General features: G+C 41.0%; 2 protein-coding genes across 2 annotated transcripts in view; one reads left to right on the top strand and one right to left on the bottom strand.

Annotated features, from left to right (window-relative positions):
• gpr39 (G protein-coupled receptor 39) overlaps positions 1 to 7,257 on the top strand; it is a 74,665-nt gene extending 67,408 nt beyond the window's left edge. Inside the window, exon 2 of the mRNA XM_033618173.2 lies at positions 6,271 to 7,257. Coding sequence (XP_033474064.2) covers positions 6,271 to 6,524 — 254 coding nt within the window. The 3' untranslated portion in view covers positions 6,525 to 7,257. The remainder of the gene's footprint in view (positions 1 to 6,270) is intronic.
• LOC117251676 (ly6/PLAUR domain-containing protein 1-like) overlaps positions 1 to 19,733 on the bottom strand; it is a 35,567-nt gene extending 15,834 nt beyond the window's left edge. Inside the window, exons 1-2 of the mRNA XM_033618174.2 lie at positions 19,544 to 19,733; positions 17,841 to 17,972 (exon numbers count right to left, since the gene is read on the bottom strand). Of these exons, the coding sequence (XP_033474065.1) occupies positions 17,841 to 17,972; positions 19,544 to 19,592 (181 nt within the window). The 5' untranslated portion in view covers positions 19,593 to 19,733. The remainder of the gene's footprint in view (positions 1 to 17,840; positions 17,973 to 19,543) is intronic.
• Positions 19,734 to 23,954: the final 4,221 nt, after the last annotated feature.

Raw genomic sequence — 23,954 nt, 5'->3', positions numbered from 1 at the left:
AAAATGTAATATATTACATATTACTGGTTACCTTCTTTTGAAAGTAATAAGTTACATTACGATACTACTCTGTGTAGAATAATAAGTTACTTATTACATTACATTGCATCACTTTTACTAAAATGATGTCAGAATATCAAATGTTCATTTGATTACCTGCTGTGTAACAACATGACCATCATCCATTTAAAAGTACAGAAGCTCCAGTTCATTACAGTTCATTTCAAATCCACTGCTGCGCAGGTCTGACCTATCCATGCATTCACATACAGTGGTTACCACTTTGTATTAAAATCTCCTGCTTATATTAATAATAGCGTGATGATATAAAACCATTAAATAGCCGAGACCATTTAAAATAAATGAATAGCCTTGGACACAGGGAGGGTTAGGCAGAGGCTTAAAGTCTGATAATTATGAGATATGGATAAATATTTGTGGGCCTGGGAATAAATATATTCAGGATGTCAGACTGACACAGCAACGAAATCAAGGTAACAAAATAAAGATTGAAGCTAAAGCCTGCAGATCACAGAGTAAACGTGAACCACCACATCACTGCTGATCGCCACAGAAGAAAATGAATATAAAGGGAAACTTTGCTGATATTGAACCAGCTGTGTGGCATCGCAGTGTGTGCAGATGAACGCTGTTTGGCTTCACCCCCGTGCTGCTGCCAGCACCCAGACTGGCAGCTGGACTGTCGGGGGGCTGCGGAAGAAGTCAAACAACGTTCATCTGCGCACAATGCAATGACACACAGCTGGTTGAATATCAGCAAAGTTCCCCTGCTTCCCTTCACTGGTTCCTGTACAGGAGGGTCGGCCTTTTTTTCACTGTTATAATCATTAAAAAGCAAATGCAGCATGTGTATACATTCAGTAGGCTATATCTTCAGTAGCTAGCTAGCTAACCCTACACTTTTCAGGGTTTGATTTTGGTTTTGGAACAGGGAAGAAACGTTTATCTTTTTCCAACTTCTCCAGGTAACGCGTATCATTAATACACGATGTGCCCCAGGTACGACATTTAGCTCCAAATCCACAGCCTGAACATTAAGGAAATCTGAAACGACTGCCTTAGAGTCAATGGAGCACAGCTGTGTTGTTGTTGGACCATGGTCTGAGCCGGCCCGATGCTTCGTTATGATTGGCCAGTCTGGGGGCGGGACTCAGCGAAGGGTCAATTAAGGGCACTAAAACGAGCACTGTTGATGTCATGCAATGTCACTGTACCACACACCACCACAGTAAAATAAATAATTTGTCCTCCAAAATATATTAATTAGCTTATAAACTAGGATGTTAATCAGAATATTCCAACATGGAAAAAAACTTCAGCATGTAGAGAGTAACCTAATCACCTGTGTTTGTAAATCCAATCTGACACAAAAATGAGAGAGCTCTTGTGAGAAGAGTGTTCTCTTTCTACATGAGTTAACAAAGGGTTACGTTCATCATGCAGTCATTCCACTTGGTGCTCTGCTGCTCCGTCTCCCCAGAAAGAGTGTGCAGAGTACACTCTGCTTCTCCAAGACTATAGTATTCTGTATAACCAAATAGTATATTCCAACAGCACTCCAAATTTATGAACAGTCCACTTTGGTCCAGAGTGTGCTTTGGCACTTGGAGTGACTATTTCCAAACGCACCCTATGAGTCAACAGCAATGCTAGCACCTCTGTGAGGCTGTACATGGGCACAGCTGTCATTTGTGTTAAATGCATGATCACCATAACTATGTTTACATACACAAAAATATATTTCGTTTTTTGCCCTTATTCCAAAAAATCAATATTCCTACTATGCTGTTTACATAACTAACACGCCCTGTTGAGTTCATGTTGTTTATCACGTCAAAATATGAAACAGCCATTTTGCTTCTTTGCATCAAAGTAGGATTTTTTTTCAAAACATTTCCTACACTGGCAGACTTGTTAGACCATGCAAACATTACCTCCCTCTGTCATTCCCTCAACCACTGTCTCGAAAAGGTTGGTGTTATGTGATATTTGCGCATGTCCAAAAGTCTGTTAATTTCCAAGTCTTTTATAAAGTTTAAAAGTGGGTGTGTTTCTCTTTCTAACCCAAAATTTTGGCTCTTCTTTTGGGTATGCAAACAGAAAAGAGGGTGTGCGCATCAGGTATTAATTACAAAATACTACATTTGGAAAAAAAACTATAATTCTACTGCAATATGCTGTTTACATTACCCAAATTTCAGAATACTGTCATATTGAGAATAACAGGTGAGTATTAGTGTGCATGCAAACATATCCAATGACAATTCCAACTTAATGATGTTTAGCAGGTATTATGTTTACCATTTTCACCATCTTATTGGAGTGTGTTAGCATGCTAAAATTTGCTAATTAGCACTAAACACAAGCTGAGGCTAACAGAATATCATAGTTTTGCAGGTGCTTGTTCATAAACCAAAGTACTGAACAAATGAAAACTTTGACAACGGTGCTCAAGAAAAGGTAAGGGACCTCAAATGTCATTATAAACCTGAGGGGAACATAAATGCATGTAAATTTCATGGCAATCCATCCAATAGCCTAGTTGCTGAGAAATTTTACTTAATTAAAACCACAAATGTCAACCTCATGGTAGCACTGAATAAAAAGTCAGGGGATCACCAAAGACAGCAGGATTCAACAATTCACGGAAATCCATCAAATAGTTAACAATTTGTCAGTCTGGACCAAAGTGATAGACAGGTGGACACTGCCTTTCCTATAGCCATGCCGTTAGCATGGCTAAAAATGCAATGAGTCATTGACAGAAATTCAGTTTCAACTTAAAGTTTACTGTAACATTACCTGAAAATCATGTATCACCTCAAGTGGGGGGTTACAGGCACAACAGACTTCAATCTTTCAAAAAAGTCAGTAAAACATAGCTTTTCAGCTCTGAATTAGTTACACAGTATAATAATTAAAAAAAAAAACCATACTTTGATGTTTGAAAAACTTTTAGCATATAGAGCAAACTTAAGTCCATGAAACACTCCTTTGCATATACACAGCCATGCAAATCATACAATTAAACAAACTTCAGCAGCTATGCACAGTCACACTATTTAACCAAATGAATATAAACCACTGTGACTAACTGCATTCTCATTTCCTTTTTCCTGATACAGTAAATTAACTTTTGTGAATTGCAAAAGCTAATTTAGATAAGCCATGAAATCAAGAGCGCAGTCACCGCTTGTCTCCATCCTGCACCCTGTTCTGTGGTCTCTTCCACTGTTTAACATGAATATTGTGACCTGCGCAGTTACCAGTTGCTGTTACATAATAAGTACCGCCGATTGCGCATGCCTGCCATTATCCTCTGTAAACGTATGAAAGCTGTATTCTGGGGTATTCTGAGAAGTGATACTGTCTGATGCTGCCTGAGGCTATTAGTCCACTTGATGACAGGAGCCCAGAAGGATTTTCAGAATCACGTCATCCACAGGGTCATTATGAAACCTCATCACCTCTCGCTGTTAGAAGGTTCAAATACCCCTTTTCTACTCTTGACTTTGTCTACGATGTCCTGATCATCTAAATACATGATATTTTTTAGCAGTCTTTTTGTGTAGGAAATCAAAGGATTTGAATTTTCCTTCTTGATTTCAAACACTGAACTAGGGTCTGCCTGGTGTAAAACTTTTCAAACCGGTAAATACTAAGCCAAACACCGAACCGGACTGGTATACAGAATTTTACCACAAGGTGTCAAACTTAATCAAGCCACCACTCCCCAGTAAAACATAGGTGTGAAATCCAAAATTAATTATTACCCAAATTTTCAGGACTGTTTATCCTTCCGCTGAATATCTATTTCCAGTCAACTGCAGAATCAAGTCATGATCCGTGGAGTACCAACCCATTCAGGAATTTTCAGTCTGGCTGAAAATTGTCCAGATTGTTCTCATAGACTTTGATGTTGAGGCAGGTTTTTTTTTTAACTGCAGGCCCTACAGGAAGGTTCCAGGAAGGTTTGCACTGATGTGTTTTTGTCATTGGATGGTCCCATTTTCCAAGCTGAGAATTTGTTCTTCTAACTATGGTGTGTTCACAAGCTTTTTAATTGTAGTGTGGAAACAACATGGAACTACAAAGAAAATGTGTTGTATGTCATTGGGTTTAAACATGTACGTAAATCCTTTAACTAACTGCTTTAACTAAAATATTGCTTAAACTTATTTTGTGATTATTCCGACACCACCTGAGGCAGTGCCAACGGTCACATTAAAGATTAGCATGGTTAATGCAAATGACTAAGAAAATGACTAAAATGCCCAGACTTTAAGTCTGCTAAGACTTGACTTAAAAAAAGAAAAACAGAATGACTAAAAAAGCTGACAAAATATCAGTAGTTGCCTCAGTATAATTGCTTGTTTTAACTTGGTGTGTTGAGCACATTTAGCTCTAATTTCTAATTTATAAAATTGTACTTATTGTATTCCACAGAAAAGCTATGTTTGTAGGGAACTATGCTTTAAGTTGTGTCTCTATGAGAGTGGCATATATCTTGCATATTTGCATGTATATTAATACTTTATATACGATATCTTTAGATCAGAACAGTTAAATAAATACATAATGCTACACAATAAAGAGAAGGCTTCAGTGATCAGTGACTGAAACTGGCTGATACTCCTTACCAGCAAACAGAAGAAGAAGAAGAAGAAGAAAAGGAAGGGGATATACTTTATTAATCCCTGAGGGGAAATTCCATTTTTTCACTCTGTTGTCATATACACACAGGCCAGAAATACACACACATGCACAAAAAGGGGGCTACCTTGGACAGGTACCCTGAGCACCTGAGGGTTCAGTGCCTATAGCCTGTCCCAATAGACTGAACTACTGCCGCCCCCAGTGATTGGCCTCAATAATGCAGATTGGAGAACTCTTATTAAAGTGCTTTTTAGTAATGCAATACAAATTGAATTTTGCACCGTGATGGTGTCAGCACAGGTTACTGATGTAGGCTACTAGGCTTAGCGGTATGATGTCATACCAGCATTCCCCAGAACATGATTTTAAACACCACCAAAAACACAGATGCTCCTTTTTCAATTGACCTAATAGTGTTGGGCATGTTGTTGGGCTCTGGTTGGCACATGCCAGCAGAGGTCAGTTTCTACTGGAGAAACAGGCACCTGAGCTGAGAAAGATGGTAACTGTGAGGATTGAAGCCAGCCAGCAACACCAGAGAAAAACAGTGGTAGAGATATATATATCTGACTCAGTATATTATGTTTTTTTTATCAACCAAACCAGAATTATTGATTGTTGGAATAGTGGAAAGACTGAACAAGATAATTTTAGTGAGTTTTTTTTTATTTATTTATTCATGTCAAGTTTGAATGATGTGTGTTTTACAATCAGTTAACAAGGCAATAAAGCTGCAGAGAAACCTGAAATCAGAAGGTGTAGGGTTCTATCTTTCTGTTTAAAAAGTAATTAGGTGTAAGAATATTAACTTTCTTGACATTGTTGACTAAAAAAGGTATGAGAGCTTGTGGGACACTGAGAACTCACCACTTGTTTCTTTAAACAGATACCACCATACACTACCCTGGAAATCCAGAGTTCTCGCTAGAGCACAATTTGAATTTGCTTGGCGAGTCACTCTGGCAATCAGTAATGATGCTCATTACCGAAGCCACTGGGGCCGAGCTGCACCAATCACATCGGTGTATCTGATATAGGCGGGCCAGAGGCGAGCTAAACAGATGACGACAGCACTGACGAAGTCCAGAATCAGTCAGTAAACATTGCAAGATGGCTATGGATGAACATCAGCTGTTTGAAACGACTTTGGCCGCTACAATGAACGAGTTAGACTTGGCTTTATCTCTAAAAGAGGAGCAGAAGATGGCATTACAAGGACGTTTTTGCTGTTTTGCAGACCGGATACGGCAAGAGTTTAATCTACCAGTTAGCTCAGCTGGTAGCGTTCTGGATACATCACCCCGTGTATTATTCTGATTGGTCGTAGTGTTATCCAGTTGCGTGCAGTGATATTTTCAAATGCTTGGTGCTGCCCCTCGAATTGGGCCATTTGCATTACTCATAGCCAGACCCTAAATCTTTCATCACCTCATCACCACTCAGCTCTAATACTCCGGATCTCCGGTCATTCTCCGCCATATCATTACAGTTCACCATGCGGTAACTCACGTCAGGCAAACTTCCAGTTTGTGTAAATTTCAGTATGTATTCCTTGTGCTTCCTCATGCTTACCTTGTGTTTCTCCTGTCCCAGGAATCATCCAGTTCTTGCTCAGCCGCTGCCTCCCCGGACCCGCTCCAGCCCTGGCTCCCCTCACTGCTACCCTCCACCTGCCATCACCATTCCCCCGACGCCTCTGCTCCTCTGCCTTCCCCGGGCCCCTCCACTGCCTCGCCGCCTGGATCCCCTCCTCACTTCCAACCTTTCCCCCACCAAATAAACGTGTGTTCATTGCTCTGGGTCTGTGTCCTGGTCCTCTACACCCCCCCGAGTTATCACACAGGTGAAATGATATGGTATGAAAAAACGCATATGGGCTACTTTTTTGAATTTGCCATAATATATCATAATGGCAAATGCCGGTTCAGTCAGTTTGCATAAAATCAAACCTGTTTAAGGCTTGTACACCGGACCGGACTGAAAACAAAACAGTAAAACAACCCAAACTCTGAAGAGCACAGATTCCTCAACACCTACTTAGCGATAAGTTGCAACAGTTTCAGACTGTGAAATCAAGCTTCATTTCCCTTAACCTCATTTCTCTAATTAACCATTGTAAGACAAGACTTCTGTTTACCAGCTTCCATCAGTGCTGCCTGTAAAACCTGCTGCTTTATGAAAAAGCAACACTGTTGTGATTGTGTTGATTTTCAGAGCAATCCGCTAATCATTACACTTAACTATTCGTCTTATCATCACTGCTCCACTTGGTATGCTGCCTCTGTGGATACTGTGACAATTTTACATTTTCACTGTGAAGATAAACAGTGGGAGAGAATAAGGCACACTGCAGTGACAGTAACTGTGACATATTCATCTGTATGACATTAAACATTTACTTTGAGGCACTTTTCGGGAGCCGGCAGTTGGTTCTGTATGGTATCATGAAGATGTCAGTTAGCATTGCTCTTGATGCTTAAGGAGGTAGAGTGCTCTCTTATTCCTTGTCAAGTGTGTGTTCTTAATATTCTTTCTGTTACAATAAAATTCAGGGAAAGTAGCCTATAATTGTATGATGTTGCAGCTGTATCTGAGTATGATCCATGAAAACTGCCAAAACTGGAATTACACATTGTTTGGACAACAGAGCAATGGTATCATTAGTATTCATCAACCTGTCCATGTAACTGATATTAAAAGCTGCACTTATCCATGTTTTTCATATGAATCAAGTGGCTCTGTTGCCTAATGTGTAAGGTGTTGCTTCTACTGTTGAACCCACAGAGAATTAACCCCAAACTCCAAAGCCCTCTCAGTTATATTTAACTTGAACTTTTCAGCATCTTTTTGTTGATTGTTTGCAGTGTTTGCATTGATTGCAACTGCAGCAGCCGCAGCATTTTGTTATTTATTCATTTTGTTGCGAAAACACTCAGATAACGGACTCTGCGTTAGCATACCTGCAGCACCAACAGCAGGCAACGTTTGCAAGTATATAATAAAGAAAAAAGATCTCCAACACAACAACATTAGTCAAATTAGCAACATCAGCATTTATTTGAAGTCATGCATCTGGCCACCTGACACATATAAGTCCAGTGTTCATTTTTCTTTTGGCTCTGCTTTAGTCCCCCCCCCCCTGAAAAATATATGGTTCTGCTAAATGCTCTACCATGTTCACCAGCAATTTGTTCTGGTTGGTGGAACACACACTTGCAGCGTTCCGCACTTCCTGGCACGGGCAGCTGCTGCAAACTTTATTTCATTTCTACAAGCCTCACTTAGATTGTGTTTTGATTAAGGATGAGTACCGAGACCCGATACTAAATTAGCCCCGGGGCTAAATTATCAAAGACCATAGTATTGATAAGAGTATCAGTTCTTTTGTGCCAACTAAGTTGAAAATGACTCGAGTTGACGGCAGCTACACTTGTTACTGTAAGTGACATTACATTAGTAATGTAGTTAGTTTCCCGGCGCAGCACAGGGTGACGCAGGGTGGCAAACCCCGCGCAGAGCTAGTTTCGAGCAGCGCAACCCAAGATGCGCTCAGTTTGGTAGTTTGGCAGACCGAGGTGCGCTGAGATGGGTGTGGCAGCGCAGCAGGGGGAGGTGTCGCCAGCTGAAACCAGGTCTACTGTCAGTGTAGGCGGAGCGCAGCCGGTGTAAGTAAAAGTTTGGCAGCCCGGCGGACAGTGCGCACTTGTCACCAAAACCTCACAGGCAGGTTTCCAGAATGTCAGGCACATTAACGATGCAATAAATACCCAAAAAAACATTATTCAATGCAACTATCTGCAATCAGCACATAAATGTATCTCTATATCGACTGTCCCGTCACATCTGATGTCAGATTAAAGGGGACTGGCACCGTTTGGCACGTTTGGCACACGTAATGGAAACCCAACCTGATTTGATTAACACAGCTGCAAACTAATGAGTTCACATCCCTCTCAGCCAACCACTTGGACCTCCCGGACCAAAACATCAGTTTCCTCCTGGGAGAAGTTTGGCTGTCTGACGCCGCTGCTCTTTTCTGCCATAGCAAATTGAGTAAACTCTCATTACGCCTTCGCGCGGCGCATTTAAGGGCGAGGAGAGGGGCTCATTTGATTGGTGTGATGTGAATCAGCTGTGTAAAACCCACTCCACGCCTTCTCTCCTCCCTCTTTCTGACTTGCGCAGGTAGGAGGGACGGAGGTGGGAAAGAGGAGTAGCTGCGCCAGCGCGCACGGTGATCCAAACTTGCAAAATCCGTCTGGCCACACCCAGTTGAGCGAAGCGCTGGTGCACTGCGCAAGTTCAGCAAGCATGAACATGTAAACATGTAGACAGCGATATTCAATATGCTCTGTCCACAGTCTCTCATCCACCGACACTAGGATTATGTCTTACACAAGGACAGCACGCTAGTTCAGCTGATAGCGAATTGTTATTAATAAGCTCAGATGACAGCTGTCTGTATGGAGACTAACTTAGTTTGACACTTATCTTAAAATACTTTTAAACTTAGCTGCTGGCTGAGACAAACAGCCCCTCCTGTCTCTACCAGCACCAATGTTACCAGTAAACAAGCTGGCGGAGCCAAATACAGGGAACACACCGAATCATCTACGTCATCACGTTAATTTGAATACATTTTCCGGAACTTTGAGGTTCGGTGGAAATGCAAACCACACAGATTACCAGGAATTCTTTTACCCAGGTAAATACATTCCTGATAATAAAAGTTCCTGGAAATGTTGGTGGAAAAGGGGCTAAAGAGTCAAAATAAGTGATCACTTTCACATTACACACTGTGATTTGATCTATTGTTAAAATAAAAATATTGAAAGCAGCAGCTTTTAAATATTATTCTCAAAATACCAAAGTATCACAACCTTGTGCTGAAATAATGTATACATTAGAGGATACAATCTCTAATCACATGCTTTTTGGATGTATGTTCTTAGATTCATTTAGTCAGCAACCCCTGAAAATTGCCTGAGAAACTGAAAGGTGGTTGATTTTATATCCCTCATCACAGTACATAGTACTCCCCCTCCTTTAAAAAAAAGGGCATTGAAATGAAAGGCAGCCTGCTGGTGCATTGCAATCATCTGTCCTTTACAGATAGTGGGAGAGGAAGAGTCCTCAGCAAGGTAAAAGCACGCTTTTAACTTTTGTCAAGACATAATCAGAGGGGAATGATGATGATGATGATGATGATGATGATGATGATATCAATATGGGGTTGGATAGGAAGCCAGGCTTGTCTCATGCTACCCAGCTGAAAAATAGCCATCATCTCAATGGAGGTGGTGGATGTGTGTGTCTCTGTTCGTGGTGGTATGACAGAGGATTTTCATTCTTGAGCGATACCTTGAAGTTCTGCCAGCCAGCATCTTTCTCAGCTGGAGAGCTTGGTTGTAGAAGCAAACGCAAATGAACTGTACAACGCCCTCCAGATACGGACAGACTAATCTTTGACATAAAATAGCCCAATTGAGGGCGTACGTTAGCCACTCTGTGTCCTTTGCATCTACATCATAGAGCTGCATACAAAGTCACAGGCTTATAGAGGCAATCACAGGACGAGTATATTTGGGCAGAATCAAACTGTCTGACTGATTTTTATTCTTATCACTTAAGCATATTGCACAGAGGTGGCAGTGCAATTGTGAATGTATCTATTGCATTTCAAATAGTGATAAGGTGGGTTCAGTTGAATTTCTAAGCCCTCCTTTTCATGCAGAGCAGCAATAATGATAACACTGGGAGATAAAGGCTGGGACGTACATGAGCATTCATGCAGAAATTTTCTTATTAAAGAACTGTCGACTCTATAGTGCTGTGTGCCTGCCCTTTGGATTGGGAACCACATTTCCAAAGATAGGAGCTTATTGCTTTTGCTCATCAGCAGTATAGAGAGGGGGGAAATTGCCCCCAGTTTTTGCCAGGGGTGAAAATTAAGTAGACCTGGGACACGAGAGTAACCTTTAGTGTCAGGGTCCTGACTGCCTGCAGTAAAGAGGCATGTAAACACAGCAGAGACACATCACTAAAAAGGCAGCATTACCCTCATGAAAATGCAAAAGCTAATCAATACTTGAAAGTCTCTTAACTTTTTTAGACAGATATTCCAACTTGCATGCACAGTGGTTAATAATCTTAAATAAATGAGATGAAATTGTGTGCACAGAACAAAAACGTGGTTGAATGGACATAGGAGCTGCAGAACATGTACAACAAAGCTGATAAAATCCCAGTTGACTATGGCCTGGGTCTCCCCCTTTGGCTGATATCAAAACATCTTTTCAGGTAGGACCACATCAGGTTAATGATGTTGCCCATACACTCTAAAATGCAGCTCTAGGTCCATGAACATATTTGGTTTCATTTTTGTAAATACTCAAAGGTTTTAATGGTTCTGAAAACTGGCTATTACTGCACAATAATCACTGTATCATATGTGTACTGAATATTTTACCAAGAGGACTGGAGATGGGGTTTTGTAAAGCATTCAAAACTACCAAATATCTTAGACAGCACATCATGAACCAAACACCACAGGTGGATCATTAACTTCCCACAGCCAGACTGAACAGATGCTAATCTTCATTGTGTTTAACATTGTCCTTTCCAATTAAAGGTCAAAGACACTGAAAAAACAGGCCAAAGCAAATGGATGGACATTTTTTTACTCTCTGATCAGTGGGTTGTTGTTTTCAAATTGTAGTACCTGAGTAATACTGGATTTTTGAGGCTAATACCAATACCTATATTTGCAATTTTAAAAAACATGATAACAATGTGTCAGCCTATATTTATTTTAAGCCAGCGCGGCTCTAGCCTAGACTGTAAAAATATTGAACGGAGGAGCTGTGGAGGAGTGAGGGGTGGATCTGACTGAGAACCAGAGGACACTATCCTCAGACAGTGCCAGTCACTCATAGCGGCCACACTCATAATTTTGTGAAACTTTTAGCCTTAATAAAATGTAAATGGGTGAGCTACATAAAAATTCACCCAACATACAGTTGTCATGATTGGGCAAACTAGCTATAGAGACCTAAACCATTTTTTTTCTTCATACAAGACTGTAAACATGTTCATTTCTGCTGTAAACTAGAGCTTTCTAACATGGGGGTCTATAGGGATTAACTCACTTCTAGAGCCAGCCTCAAATGGTCATTAGAGGAACTGCAGTTTTGGGAATTTCTGCTTCTTTTTTCAGTCTTGGAGGATGTCGCTTGGGCTTTAGTGACATTAATGGCAGTTGGTCAGTCAGCTGGTCCATCACTTTGGAAATATCTGAATAAATAATATTAAATATTTTAAAAACTATTGGATAAACAGATCAGATCCTTCCCAAACACAAGGTTCCTACACATTTGGAATTTCAAAATTCCATACTTTTCCATACCCTAATTTCCAGACTTCTCTGCGTTTTTTTTTTTTTTCAGAAAATATGCGACATCTGAGTAAATATATCCGTGTATCATATTTCACATCATATTTAATTATTCTTAATAGGCGATTGTAGCCAAGTACCATAATGGCATGCAAATAAAAACTCAGGTAAGTTCAATGTCTGGGCTGAGGCAAAAAGGTTGGGACTCTGGGTGCAAGCGATGCAGTAAAGAGACGTCGGTGTTTTTTCCTTTCATGTGGCTCAGAATCGCCTTCTCCCCCATGTTGGCGATGTCAAATGATTTCACACAAAGCTTGCATCTAGCTCTGTGTGTGAATTAGGAATCCTTGGCCAACCAGTATTTATATACTGTATTGTCAAGCCATCCATCCAAAAACTTGCATCTACCCATTGTGAACCACGTGAAACTCGTCTTCTTGTCGAAGGTGCAGTGTTGGAGTGAAACTTGATACCTGGGGGGCCGGAGGAGGGTCATGGGACAGCGGACTGGACATACCACTTGTCAATCAGGTAAAAGGGGCGCTATTTTTTCTGAGACATTTGCTCTCACATAAACTGTGCTTGGCCCGGCATAAAACACGACCCAAATTGATCAAATTATTTTTGGAAATACCTAATTTTCTATTTTAGAAAACAGTATTTTAGAACAGTGGTAATAGTCTGGAAACATAAATATTTTTCCATACTTTATTTTTCATTTTCCATACTTTTTAATACCTGGAAATTGATCAAATTTATTTCCATACTTTTCCATACTTTCCATACTTGCGAAGGAACCCTGCAAACAACAAACCATGGATGACTTTGGATGTTCAGCTGCTGCTGAGGGACCATAATGCAGCCTTTAGATCTGTCAGTGATGAACTCTAGTGTGCTGCCAGATCCAAACTAAAGAGAGGCATCAAAGAGGCAAAAACAGCCTATGGGAAGGAGATCGAAGGTCATTTTGGTGAGGGGAGCCCCAAGTATGTTTGGCAAGGTAGCCAGCACCTCACAAACTACAAAAGAAGCAAAGACCCAAACAGCTGCAGCGGTAGCTGCAGCGGTAGCTGCAGCGGCAGCAGCAGCAGTGATGTGCTAGCTGAGAAACTCAACCACTTTTTTGCCTGTTTGTGCTGTGGTGTCGACCTCAGTAAGGCTGCTAGCCCAGATGGCATTCCAGGGAGGATACTTTGTGACTGTGCAGATCAGCTGGCAGAGGTAATCAGCAACATCTTCACTCTTTCCCTGTCAACATGCACTGTCCCCAAATGCTCCAAGTCTGCCACCATAGTGCCTGTCCCTAAGAAGACAACTATCAGCACCCTTGATGACTACAGACCTGTGGCTCTCATCTCCGCTGTGATGTAATGCTTTGAGAGGCTGGTCCAAAAACACATCAGATCCTCTCTTCCACCCACACTGGACCAACACTGGTTGAGGCTAGTGGGTCAACAGAGGGCTGTGTTAATGGCATCTTCTGTTGACCCACTAGCCTCAACCAGTGTTGAGGCTAGTGGGTCAACAGAAGATGCCATTAACACAGCCCTCTCCACACTGCACTGACTCACCTGAAACACCTGGCTCATATGTGAGGATGTTGTTTTTGGACTTCAGTTCTGTGTTTAATACACTCATCCCCAGCAGAGGTGTTAGTCAGCGCACATAAAGGTGGATCAAGGACTTTCTAACAAACTGACCACAATCTGTCAGGCTGGGGAACCATAAATCATCGACCCTGACACTCAGCACTGGAGCCCATCAAGGTTGCGTTCTGAGTACTCTTTTTACACCCTTTACACTCACAACAGCACACCAGCCCACAGCACTAAAGCATTCATCACGTTTGCTGACGACACTACTGTGGTTGGACTTGTATGCAACAGTGACAAGTCTGCCTACAGGGACAAGGTCCACAAGGTGACTGAACGGTGCTCCATCAATAACCTGGTACTTACCAACTCTAAAATCCTGCTCTATTATACATCAGAGGAGACATGGTGGAGAGAGTTACTGACTTTAAATTCCTGGGCACACACATCTTCCAGGACCTCTCTTGGACTTTGAACATGATACCTCTGGTGAAGAAATCACAGCAGTGGCTCTACTTCTTAAGAACACTAGTGAACCTGTCCCAGCAGCTGCTGGTGTTCCTCAATCACTGTTCTGTAGAAGGTATCCACTCTTATGGCATCCTGATGCGGTTTGCTAGCTGCACTGAGGCCAACAGGAAAGCACTTCAGAGATGTATAAAATCAGCACAGAACATCACTGGCACTCTCTCTAAAAGACATACAAAGACTGGTGCCTACGCTTGGCCACAAGCATTACCAAAGACTCATCTCACCCAGGACACCACCTCTCCACCCTGCTGCCCTCTGGAAGGCAGTGTAGGTCTATTAAGACCCACACTACCAGATTTCTTAACAGCTTCTACTCATGTGCCATCAAGGAACTGAACTCTGTTAAACACTAGGACTGTGATTATAATATTGGGTAGAGTGAAATAATCAAGACAAAGGGCAATTTACTATTTATTACTGTTGTTCCACGTACATATCTGCAGGTATTTTTTTTTACTTTTATCTGTTGTTTCTTACCTTCTACCACCGAGAGGAGATGCACTGAAATTTTGTTGTACATTTGTGCAGTGACAGTAAAGTATTCTATTCGATTCTACTCTAATATTCTACACTTTTCTATTCTATTCTGCTACTCTATTATACAGTCATGGTGCCCCGAGGATAGTTACTACTGATCTACTGATTATTGACCAACAGGTCAAAATGTTCTGTTATCATTTCTTTAAGATTAACTTGCTATCACACAATTGCCTTTTTACACATCCAGCAGACACAGAGCAACCTTAGTATTCATTTGTTCATGTTTCTAGCAACCAAATAAAGGTATGTCCATCATTCACTTTTCTTTCAGCTCTGTGAGCTGTGATTTTTTTTTCTAAATTTGAGTTGATGAGAGTGTTGAGAGTGAACCAAAAAAGTAAAGTTGCAGACTGTAAAACCAAAGCAGTTTGCTGAAAAGATGCTAATATGTGTGGCTTTGTCATCACTACAAGTGACCCATTTCATATTAAACATAGTCTCTCTCTCACTCTCTCTCTTTCTCTCTCTCTCTCTCTCTCTCTCTCTCACACACACACACACACACACACACGTATATATGTAAATATAAATATATACATACATATACAGTACAGGCCAAAAGTTTGGACACACCTTCTCATTCAATGCGTTTTCTTTATTTTCATGACTATTTACATTGTAGATTCTCACTGAAGGCATCAAAACTATGAATGAACACATGTGGAGTTATGTACTTAACAAAAAAGGTGAAATAACTGAAAACATGTTTTATATTCTAGTTTCTTCAAAATAGCCACCCTTTGCTCTGATTACTGCTTTGCACACTCTTGGCATTCTCTCCATGAGCTTCAAGAGGTAGTCACCTGAAAAGGTTTCCACTTCACAGGTGTGCCTTATCAGGGTTAATTAGTGGAATTTCTTGCTTTATCAATGGGGTTGGGACCATCAGTTGTGTTGTGCAGAAGTCAGGTTAATACACAGCCGACAGCCCTATTGGACAACTGTTAAAATTCATATTATGGCAAGAACCAATCAGCTAACTAAAGAAAAACGAGTGGCCATCATTACTTTAAGAAATGAAGGTCAGTCAGTCTGGAAAATTGCAAAAACTTTAAATGTGTCCCCAAGTGGAGTCGCAAAAACCATCAAGCGCTACAACGAAACTGGCACACATGAGGACCAACCCAGGAAAGGAAGACCAAGAGTCACCTCTGCTTCTGAGGATAAGTTCATCCGAGTCACCAGCCTCAGAAATCGCAAGTTAACAGCAGCTCAGATCAGAGACCAGATGAATGCCACACAGAGTTCTAGCAGCAGACCCATCTCTAGAACAACTGTTAAGAGGAGACTGCGCGAATCAGGCCTTCATGGTCAAATAGCTGCTAGGAAACCACTGCTAAGGAGAGGCAATAAGCAGAAGAGATTTGTTTGGGCCAAGAAACGCAAGGAATGGACATTAGACCAGTGGAAATCTGTGCTTTGGTCTGATGAGTCCAAATTTGAGATCTTTGGTTCCAACCGCCGTGTCTTTGTGAGACGCAGAAAAGGTGAACGGATGGATTCCACATGCCTGGTTCCCACTGTGAAGCATGGAGGAGGAGGTGTGATGGTGTGGGGGTGTTTTGCTGGTGACACTGTTGGGGATTTATTCAAAATTGAAGGCACACTGAACCAGCATGGCTACCACAGCATCCTGCAGCGACATGCCATCCCATCCGGTTTGCGTTTAGTTGGACGATCATTTATTTTTCAACAGGACAATGACCCCAAACACACCTCCAGGCTGTGTAAGGGCTATTTGACCAAGAAGGAGAGTGATGGAGTGCTGCGGCAGATGACCTGGCCTCCACAGTCACCGGACCTGAACCCAATCGAGATGGTTTGGGGTGAGCTGGACCGCAGAGTGAAGGCAAAGGGGCCAACAAGTGCTAAACACCTCTGGGAACTCCTTCAAGACTGTTGGAAAACCATTTCAGGTGACTACCTCTTGAAGCTCATCGAGAGAATGCCAAGAGTTTGCAAAGCAGTAATCAGAGCAAAGGGTGGCTATTTTGAAGAAACTAGAATATAAAACATGTTTTCAGTTATTTCACCTTTTTTTGTTAAGTACATAACTCCACATGTGTTCATTCATAGTTTTGATGCCTTCAGTGAGAATCTACAATGTAAATAGTCATGAAAATAAAGAAAACGCATTGAATGAGAAGATGTGTCCAAACTTTTGGCCTGTACTGTACATAAATATACATATAGAGAGATATAGAGATATTTATATATATGGTGGTAGCTGATAATGGTAATGGTGACACTATTTTTGAATGCTATCAAACTTATCTTTTCCATTACTGTATTGTAATTTCTTGTTCGATGAAGGCCTGAACACACAAAAAGGACTCATAGCTTCCATTGTGTGCACAGCATGAGCTGATAGATTTTCTCCTCAGATGGAAATAGAATAGTTTATATCCATGACTACCACTTCAAATACTGACCTGCAGCTAAGACTTTCATCCTATAATGATACTTAGAGAGCACTGAAGCGCTTGTCCCTGCTGACCTCAGATCGGTTTGATTTCTGCTCACAGCAGAGAGCCTGGCCTCTGTCTGAGTATGTTGGAGAGCTCTCATACTTTGTGTTGTCTTTGCATTAAAGGATACTTCAAACATGCCAGCCATGCAAACTGTTTGCTTGGTGTCATTTTCAAACATTCTTCTTTTCAACATGACAATATTTCCATTGATTCTGAATATATAACTGTCTGAGCACTACAGTGCACAGTGCACCCCAAGGATGAAAGTGCTCACTACAAACAAACTAATCCTGCTCATGAACAACTAGATGGTGCTTGGAGAGTGCAACACTCAATAGTTTTCCGCACACAGACATCACTGCTATTACTTTCTTTTTTAAGCTATATTGATTTCATGCCAAAAATAAACAAAGAGTGGTCTTCAGATTCTGAATCAAGTCCCTCGATTCAAGGTTGAAATCCCAGATCAATATCACCACCAAAATCTAATCATCTTTTCTTGGATTGAGGCCAATCTGTCCAGATTCTACTGAGTCTGTTCTGCTCTAAGATATCCTGACAGAGAGATAAGCACAGATGAGACACACATTTATGACAGCAGAGAGGAGGACTAAGCTTTCCAGAGACGTGACTCACCATCATCCTTCACCAGAACCTCCTTCTGGCACATGTCCTGCACGTTCACCGTACAATTGACGATGAACTCTGGCGTGGAGCAGTCGTGTGTCATCTCCTCACACTGGTAGCACTGAATCTGCAGTGCAAGCCCTGCGGCACACACACACACACACACACACACACACACACACACACACACACCCCAAAGTAAATTATTACATCTATTTGTGTGATATCATTTTCACCAGGTTAAATGTCCTCCACCATCACACTTGCTCACTTTTCATTTACATACTCCATTTATTTTCTCTTGTAACATGAGTAAAAAATTATTGAATTTCATTTCCTAAAGTGAAATTCAGTTTCAGTTTGGTGAATATTCTGACTTTTGGTTTCTTACACTCTGACCATCTCAAATTGATGTGACAGACATGCTCAATTATTCAGCTGCATTTGGGTTACTGGCGGGACATTTATTTTTGCAGCATGCTGCTGCAACATTTCATCACATCTTACTTTGAAAGTTGATATTTCACTATTTGTGCTGTAAAACGAATTTGATGAAAGTAAACTTACTTTATTGAATGTCCATCAAAATACGAATTATTCAGAACAGTAAACAGTTTTCCATTAACCAATAGGAATGCCCTTATGTTGTGAATACACATTTTGTTCTGACCACATTGAGACATTTAGGCTTTTAGCTCTTTACATATTTCAGTTACAGCATGCACAGTATATACAGTACAGACATTATCTGTGTTCCAAATGACCAGGTCCAAGCATCTTTCAATATTTTTAAAGCTGATAATTGTGCACATTTAATAAGGGTCAATTCTACAACCATTTTGAGAGTCATACATCAGATCACATCATCAAATGAGAATGGATGTTGCATTTGTTGCAGAATTGCACATATTGGTGGCATCGAAAAAGAAAAGAGGATGAGATTTTATGCACAAAATGACCCATCTTCTTATTTTACCATTGCTCAACATCTGTAACACTTTGCCTTTTATTAGTAAGTGCAGTTGTGAGGTATTTATTCCTTACTGAGTATTCACGTTATCTTGTTACATCAACTCCTTCACTAAAATACCGTGATTTTACTCATGTACTTCTATCTGTAACGGAGTATTTTAACATAGGCTAGTTGAAGTGGTACTTCCTCTCCAGTAAAGGAGCGCCTTCCACCACTGCCCCAAACTGATAAAATAAATGCCATCAGCGACTTGACAGAGAGAAAAAGCTTCTCTTTGGTCTGCCACTGCGATTACTGCGGAACATTATAGGAGATAAATAAGAGGTCAGATTCAGGGAAACGTTTCAGTGTCCAAGTGGAGTCGAAATGGTTCCTTCACTGTTAATCAAGAGTCTTTATGAAAACTTCCCTGTATCGTTTCAGACGCACAGGGACGCGTGTCCCAGCGAGGTTTACGAGACTGTCATGTCTTATGGGTGTCAATAGTAATTATGTAGCACTAGATACTTTAAACTTAATGCGTTCAAATTCAAGCTTTTACTCATAATGACTAGCCAGAATCAGAAATCTGCTGAACTATAAAGAAAGACAACGTCTGTTCCGCGCGGATCGCTCCAAGCTGTGTGCGCGCACCTTCTGCAAAAATACGCGTTTGGAAGTTTTGGTGTCAAACGACACCCTAAAAGTAGCGTTTTAAGGAATCCCATTAAGTGTTTTGAAAGAAAAGCTGTGTCCGTACCTGAGGTGAAGAAGAACAGGAGCAAAGTTGAGACGGTGAACAGCCGCATGGTCCGCTTAGTGAGACTCGAATGAGAAACATGAGAGACGGATATTTGCCGGGTCTGAGGCGCAGAGACAGAGCAGCTGACAGCCTGACATGGTGAGCAGCCTGACACCTCTTTCGATGCTTCACCTCTCTTATCCGCCGCTGACGCACGCGCACGTGCACGGTTGTATTGTGTACCACGTGATCAAAAAGTCACCGTTTTGACAGCGATGCTGAGGAACGACTAATGTGCTTTCTTCTCCATATTATAATTATTACTTTTGGCATTTTTGGTTATGTTGAATCCCATTACATTTGCTGCTGCTGCAACGAACTGATTTCACCATTGGGATCAATAAAGTCTGATGAAGAGTCATAAAGAGGCTAACAGGCAGGGAAAATGTTCATTTCTCCTCTGCCGACCACCCTAAATCTGTCTCATACATCTAAATAACTCCAGAATCTTTATTTGCTTTATTTATAGCTCATCATTTTACAGAAATTAGACTATAAACTGACGGTGCAGATTTAGTGCTTTCACCTCCAAAGTCCCCAGAATTTTAGTAATCTGTGTGCTGAAAATCACTTCATTACCATGCTTCAGATTTATCTCGATTCCTCCTTTGACCTAATATAAGAGGTCTATTAAAGAAAGGAGCAGCTACCCACTTCACTTTGGTTATGACAGTATTATTTTTCATTTATTTTGAGAATCAGAAGGTGCGAGCAAACAAACTTAGAGATAGGCTAGGTGACAACACAGGGTGACAACTTAAGTGCTACTGTGACAGGAAGGTGAGATCAGAGCAATGATGGTGCATGCTTATATGACATTATGTATATCACTATAGCCTCAGGATGAACACTGAATGCATTACACGGCATTCAACTTTAACAGTGAAACAGTGCAATTGTTTTCCTGTTAGTAGCACACCAAAACAATTCTAAAGGATAAAGCTGTGATTCTATATTTTTCCTCAACAAATCCCCAGGACATATTTATTGTTGGTTTGGGTAGCTTCACAGGGTTTGTTGACAGTAAGAAAAATATAGAATATCACCAGCAATATCCTTTAAATCCAGCTGAGTATCCCTTAGAATACCTTCCATATTAGACAATTCTGCCCCTCACTGATGAAGATTCAGTGATGCAGAGTGCTGCTTATGCAGCAGGGCAGAAATTTAAGGATGTGGAGGTTGTAGTGAGTTGGACTATGATGCAGGAGACTGGAGGTTATGTCCCGTTACTGACCTGCAATTAACATTTGCCTTTTTATTAATAGTTACCATGTGTCCAAGTGATTGTGTTGTCTAACTTTAAAGGGTAACTGTCTTCAACCTGGGCCCTATTTCACATGTTTTTGTGTCTTAGTGACTAATGGAGACAACAGTTTTTTGATGTGTTTTTTTTTTTTGGATGTAAGTTGATGATGTACACATGCCCTAAGTCGTTACATTGCAGCATGTTTTGCTGCTGCCGGCTGCAGTGCTCTCACTCAACACTGGACCAGTTTCAGAATTTGTTGTTCCCAACAGTTGCTTAGACACAAAAACATGAGAAAATAGTGACCAGGTTGAAAAATACTTAGGTTACCTTTTAATGATGCTGTTGAGTTGCCATAACCATGGTCTGCCAATAATCTGAACCAATAACTGGAACCATATCATAGCTGCCACGAACAGAGATTTAAAAAAAAAAGTCACTCTGTGATTTATCATTTTGCTGAATTGCCAGAAATTGAAGTCCTTGTAACAACAGAGTTATTTAAATCAAAAGTGATAAAAAGAAAAACAGTTTTGTTCATTAAAGCTGGGGTAGGCAGTTTAATTTTGGCCTCACTGGGTAAAAATCCAATAATAAACTTAACGCATATTGTAATTCAAGAGACAACATTAGACTTCTGCACCTCCTCTTGGCTTTGTTTTTGGGCTATAGAAAATCTAACCAGTGATGGAGGACTTTGGCCAATCACAGGTCATTTCAGAGACAGGGCATTCCTATTGGTTGTTCTACAAATGCAGATCCATGTGCAATGCCTGATTCAATGGTAGAAAACCCTGCAGAGAAAGTTGCTATTTCAGCATTGGCAAAAACTGTCCACACTGCAAAGCAAATCAAAAAGGAAGATGGACTTAATTAAAAAGAAAGTCTAGAAGAGAGTCTGACAATAAACAAAACAAAACAGGTGTCAGTATCTGCGAAGCATTTCAGAGATGGTCAGAAAATGTTGCTATAATGCTGGTTTAGTCTCCTGCTAACTGCAGCAAAAGGTTCACAGCTGTGGCTCCAAGTTCACACTGATCTAGCTAATGTAGCTTGGAATCACAGTGTCTCCTTGGCCTCATTCCCCACTGTTACAGACCACCTCACTGGAGCGGGTAGCTCTAGAGACTGACCACCAGTCCACAGCTGCAGCAAACGAAACCCAGCCAGCGCAAAGCTCAGCACCAGGGGGACCAGACAGCCCTGACTCCCCTCTGGATCAGCAAACTTTTTGTTGCTGCCATTGCACAGGTTAGACCGGTGCTGCCGCTGGCCACCCAAACACAGTGACATCTGGTGCTGGGGTGTTTGCACTGGAAGAATCCGAGCTGCCACAGCTGCCGACCAAAGGTCTGTCTCCTGAGCTGCTACATGCTCTCCTCCCAAGAAAGCAGTCCACAGTGTGAAGGATGAGGCACCTGCATATGCCTGTGGTCATCTGGTGGTCATCTTTTTTGTACCCCTCTCCCAGATTTCTGCCTACCCCAGCTTTAGTGGCAACATAATAACATCACTCCTAACTGAATGATGTGTGTGCAACAACCTTTCAAACAAATCACAGAATTTTTCTGATTGGGCAAAGGTTTCCATGTCATAGGTTTTATAGTTCTGTGGTCTTAATGGGAACAAACAGGATGATTTAACCATAGTTTCATTGCAGACCTTTGAACAGCTACTTTTCATAAGCAAATCATAAACTAAGACTTAAAACGTGCCTGAGGAAAAAAACATATTGCAGGCAGTGAAATGCATCATAAGTTAGAGGTAAACAGAAAGAGGGGCGCACTGCTCTCCGGTTTAGTGTGTGGCGGCACGGCACAAAAATCTGCCACAAAGGGCTCAGTGATAAGGCACTGTGAAGTGAAGCACTTCTCAAAAACTAATAACACTGTCTGCAACACTTGGGGGTAAAACCAGTAGGATACTCTTTCACAAGTTCAAAAGATGGATTAGTCGTTCAGTGCTGTACAGCGTGGACTAATATTTCATATAGGGCTGAAACCTGGCTGAACTATTTCTGCTTCATGACTGTGGTCCTCATTGCTGAGCCCGACACCATATCAACCTGCTCTTTCCAGACCTCAAACTCATTTATACTGTACATGCCTCACCACACCTACCAGCACACTGCTGCATAAAGAGGAGGATAATTTCAGTGCAGAACAAACCAAGCTGAGGACAAACTGATCTGCAGCAGGAGGGTCACATTCTGCTTTGTCATTGTTTAGCTGTTTCAAGAGGTGCAGATTTGAGTCTGTTTCAGTCCTCTGTATAAACTCTAGTAGTTTGATTCAGAGTCGTCATGATCAACCTGTTTTAATATGTGGATGAAACACTATGACAGGTTGTAGAGAAGCTGTTTGTGATTTACTATGCTAATCAGCTTAATTGGAACTCAGATAATTACACATTAAGACACTTAAATGTTATGAATCCCTGCTTTGGTGGAACTTTAAATTAGCTAACGGTCATTTACATTAAATTTTAGGCAATGAGGAGATTTACAATATCAAACAGGACACTCTCTAGTCTGAAATGAGACGTCCAGGAAGACAATTAAAGTGAAACTTTGCTGGTATGAAAGTAAAAAGAGATAATGGGCAGCTATTGAAACTGTCAGATTAAAAGATGGTTCAGTATTTTAGGAGAAAAATGTTCCAGCTGACTGGTTAAAATTCATAATTTGAGAATTTTACTTTATTTTTTATGCATTAGAATGACATAGACTCTTAGTCAGGCATCAGCAGTGAGAGCAACATTGCATTTAGGAAAGTTAGGCTAAATGTGCACCAGCTGTACTTTCTCTCTATGGCAGAGTGTCATAACATGACTGATGGCACACTGGGAGGCATTATGCATAGAGCTTTCTATAACAGCAACACTAATCAAGGATGACTGACCATCAGATCAGAAAAAAAAGCCAACTGCATGCACAATGTGTCCAGCATCTTAAAAGTGGAAGGAAAGCTTTTTGAACAAAATGTCCAAAATGAACTCAATTTATAAGTGAAATATGAGACTTCTTTTGTCTTTGGAAAAGGATCATATTGCATGCCTTGTTATTAAATTACTGTCTATAAATCAGAAGGAAGTCATTATGTCAAAGACAGTAAGACTCCA

This window comes from Epinephelus lanceolatus, chromosome 14, assembly GCF_041903045.1.
Source record: "Epinephelus lanceolatus isolate andai-2023 chromosome 14, ASM4190304v1, whole genome shotgun sequence".
NCBI classification, from domain to species: Eukaryota; Metazoa; Chordata; class Actinopteri; order Perciformes; family Serranidae; genus Epinephelus; species Epinephelus lanceolatus.
Note: the sequence above shows the minus strand (reverse complement) of the source record. Positions and strands in the feature narration are given on the sequence as shown.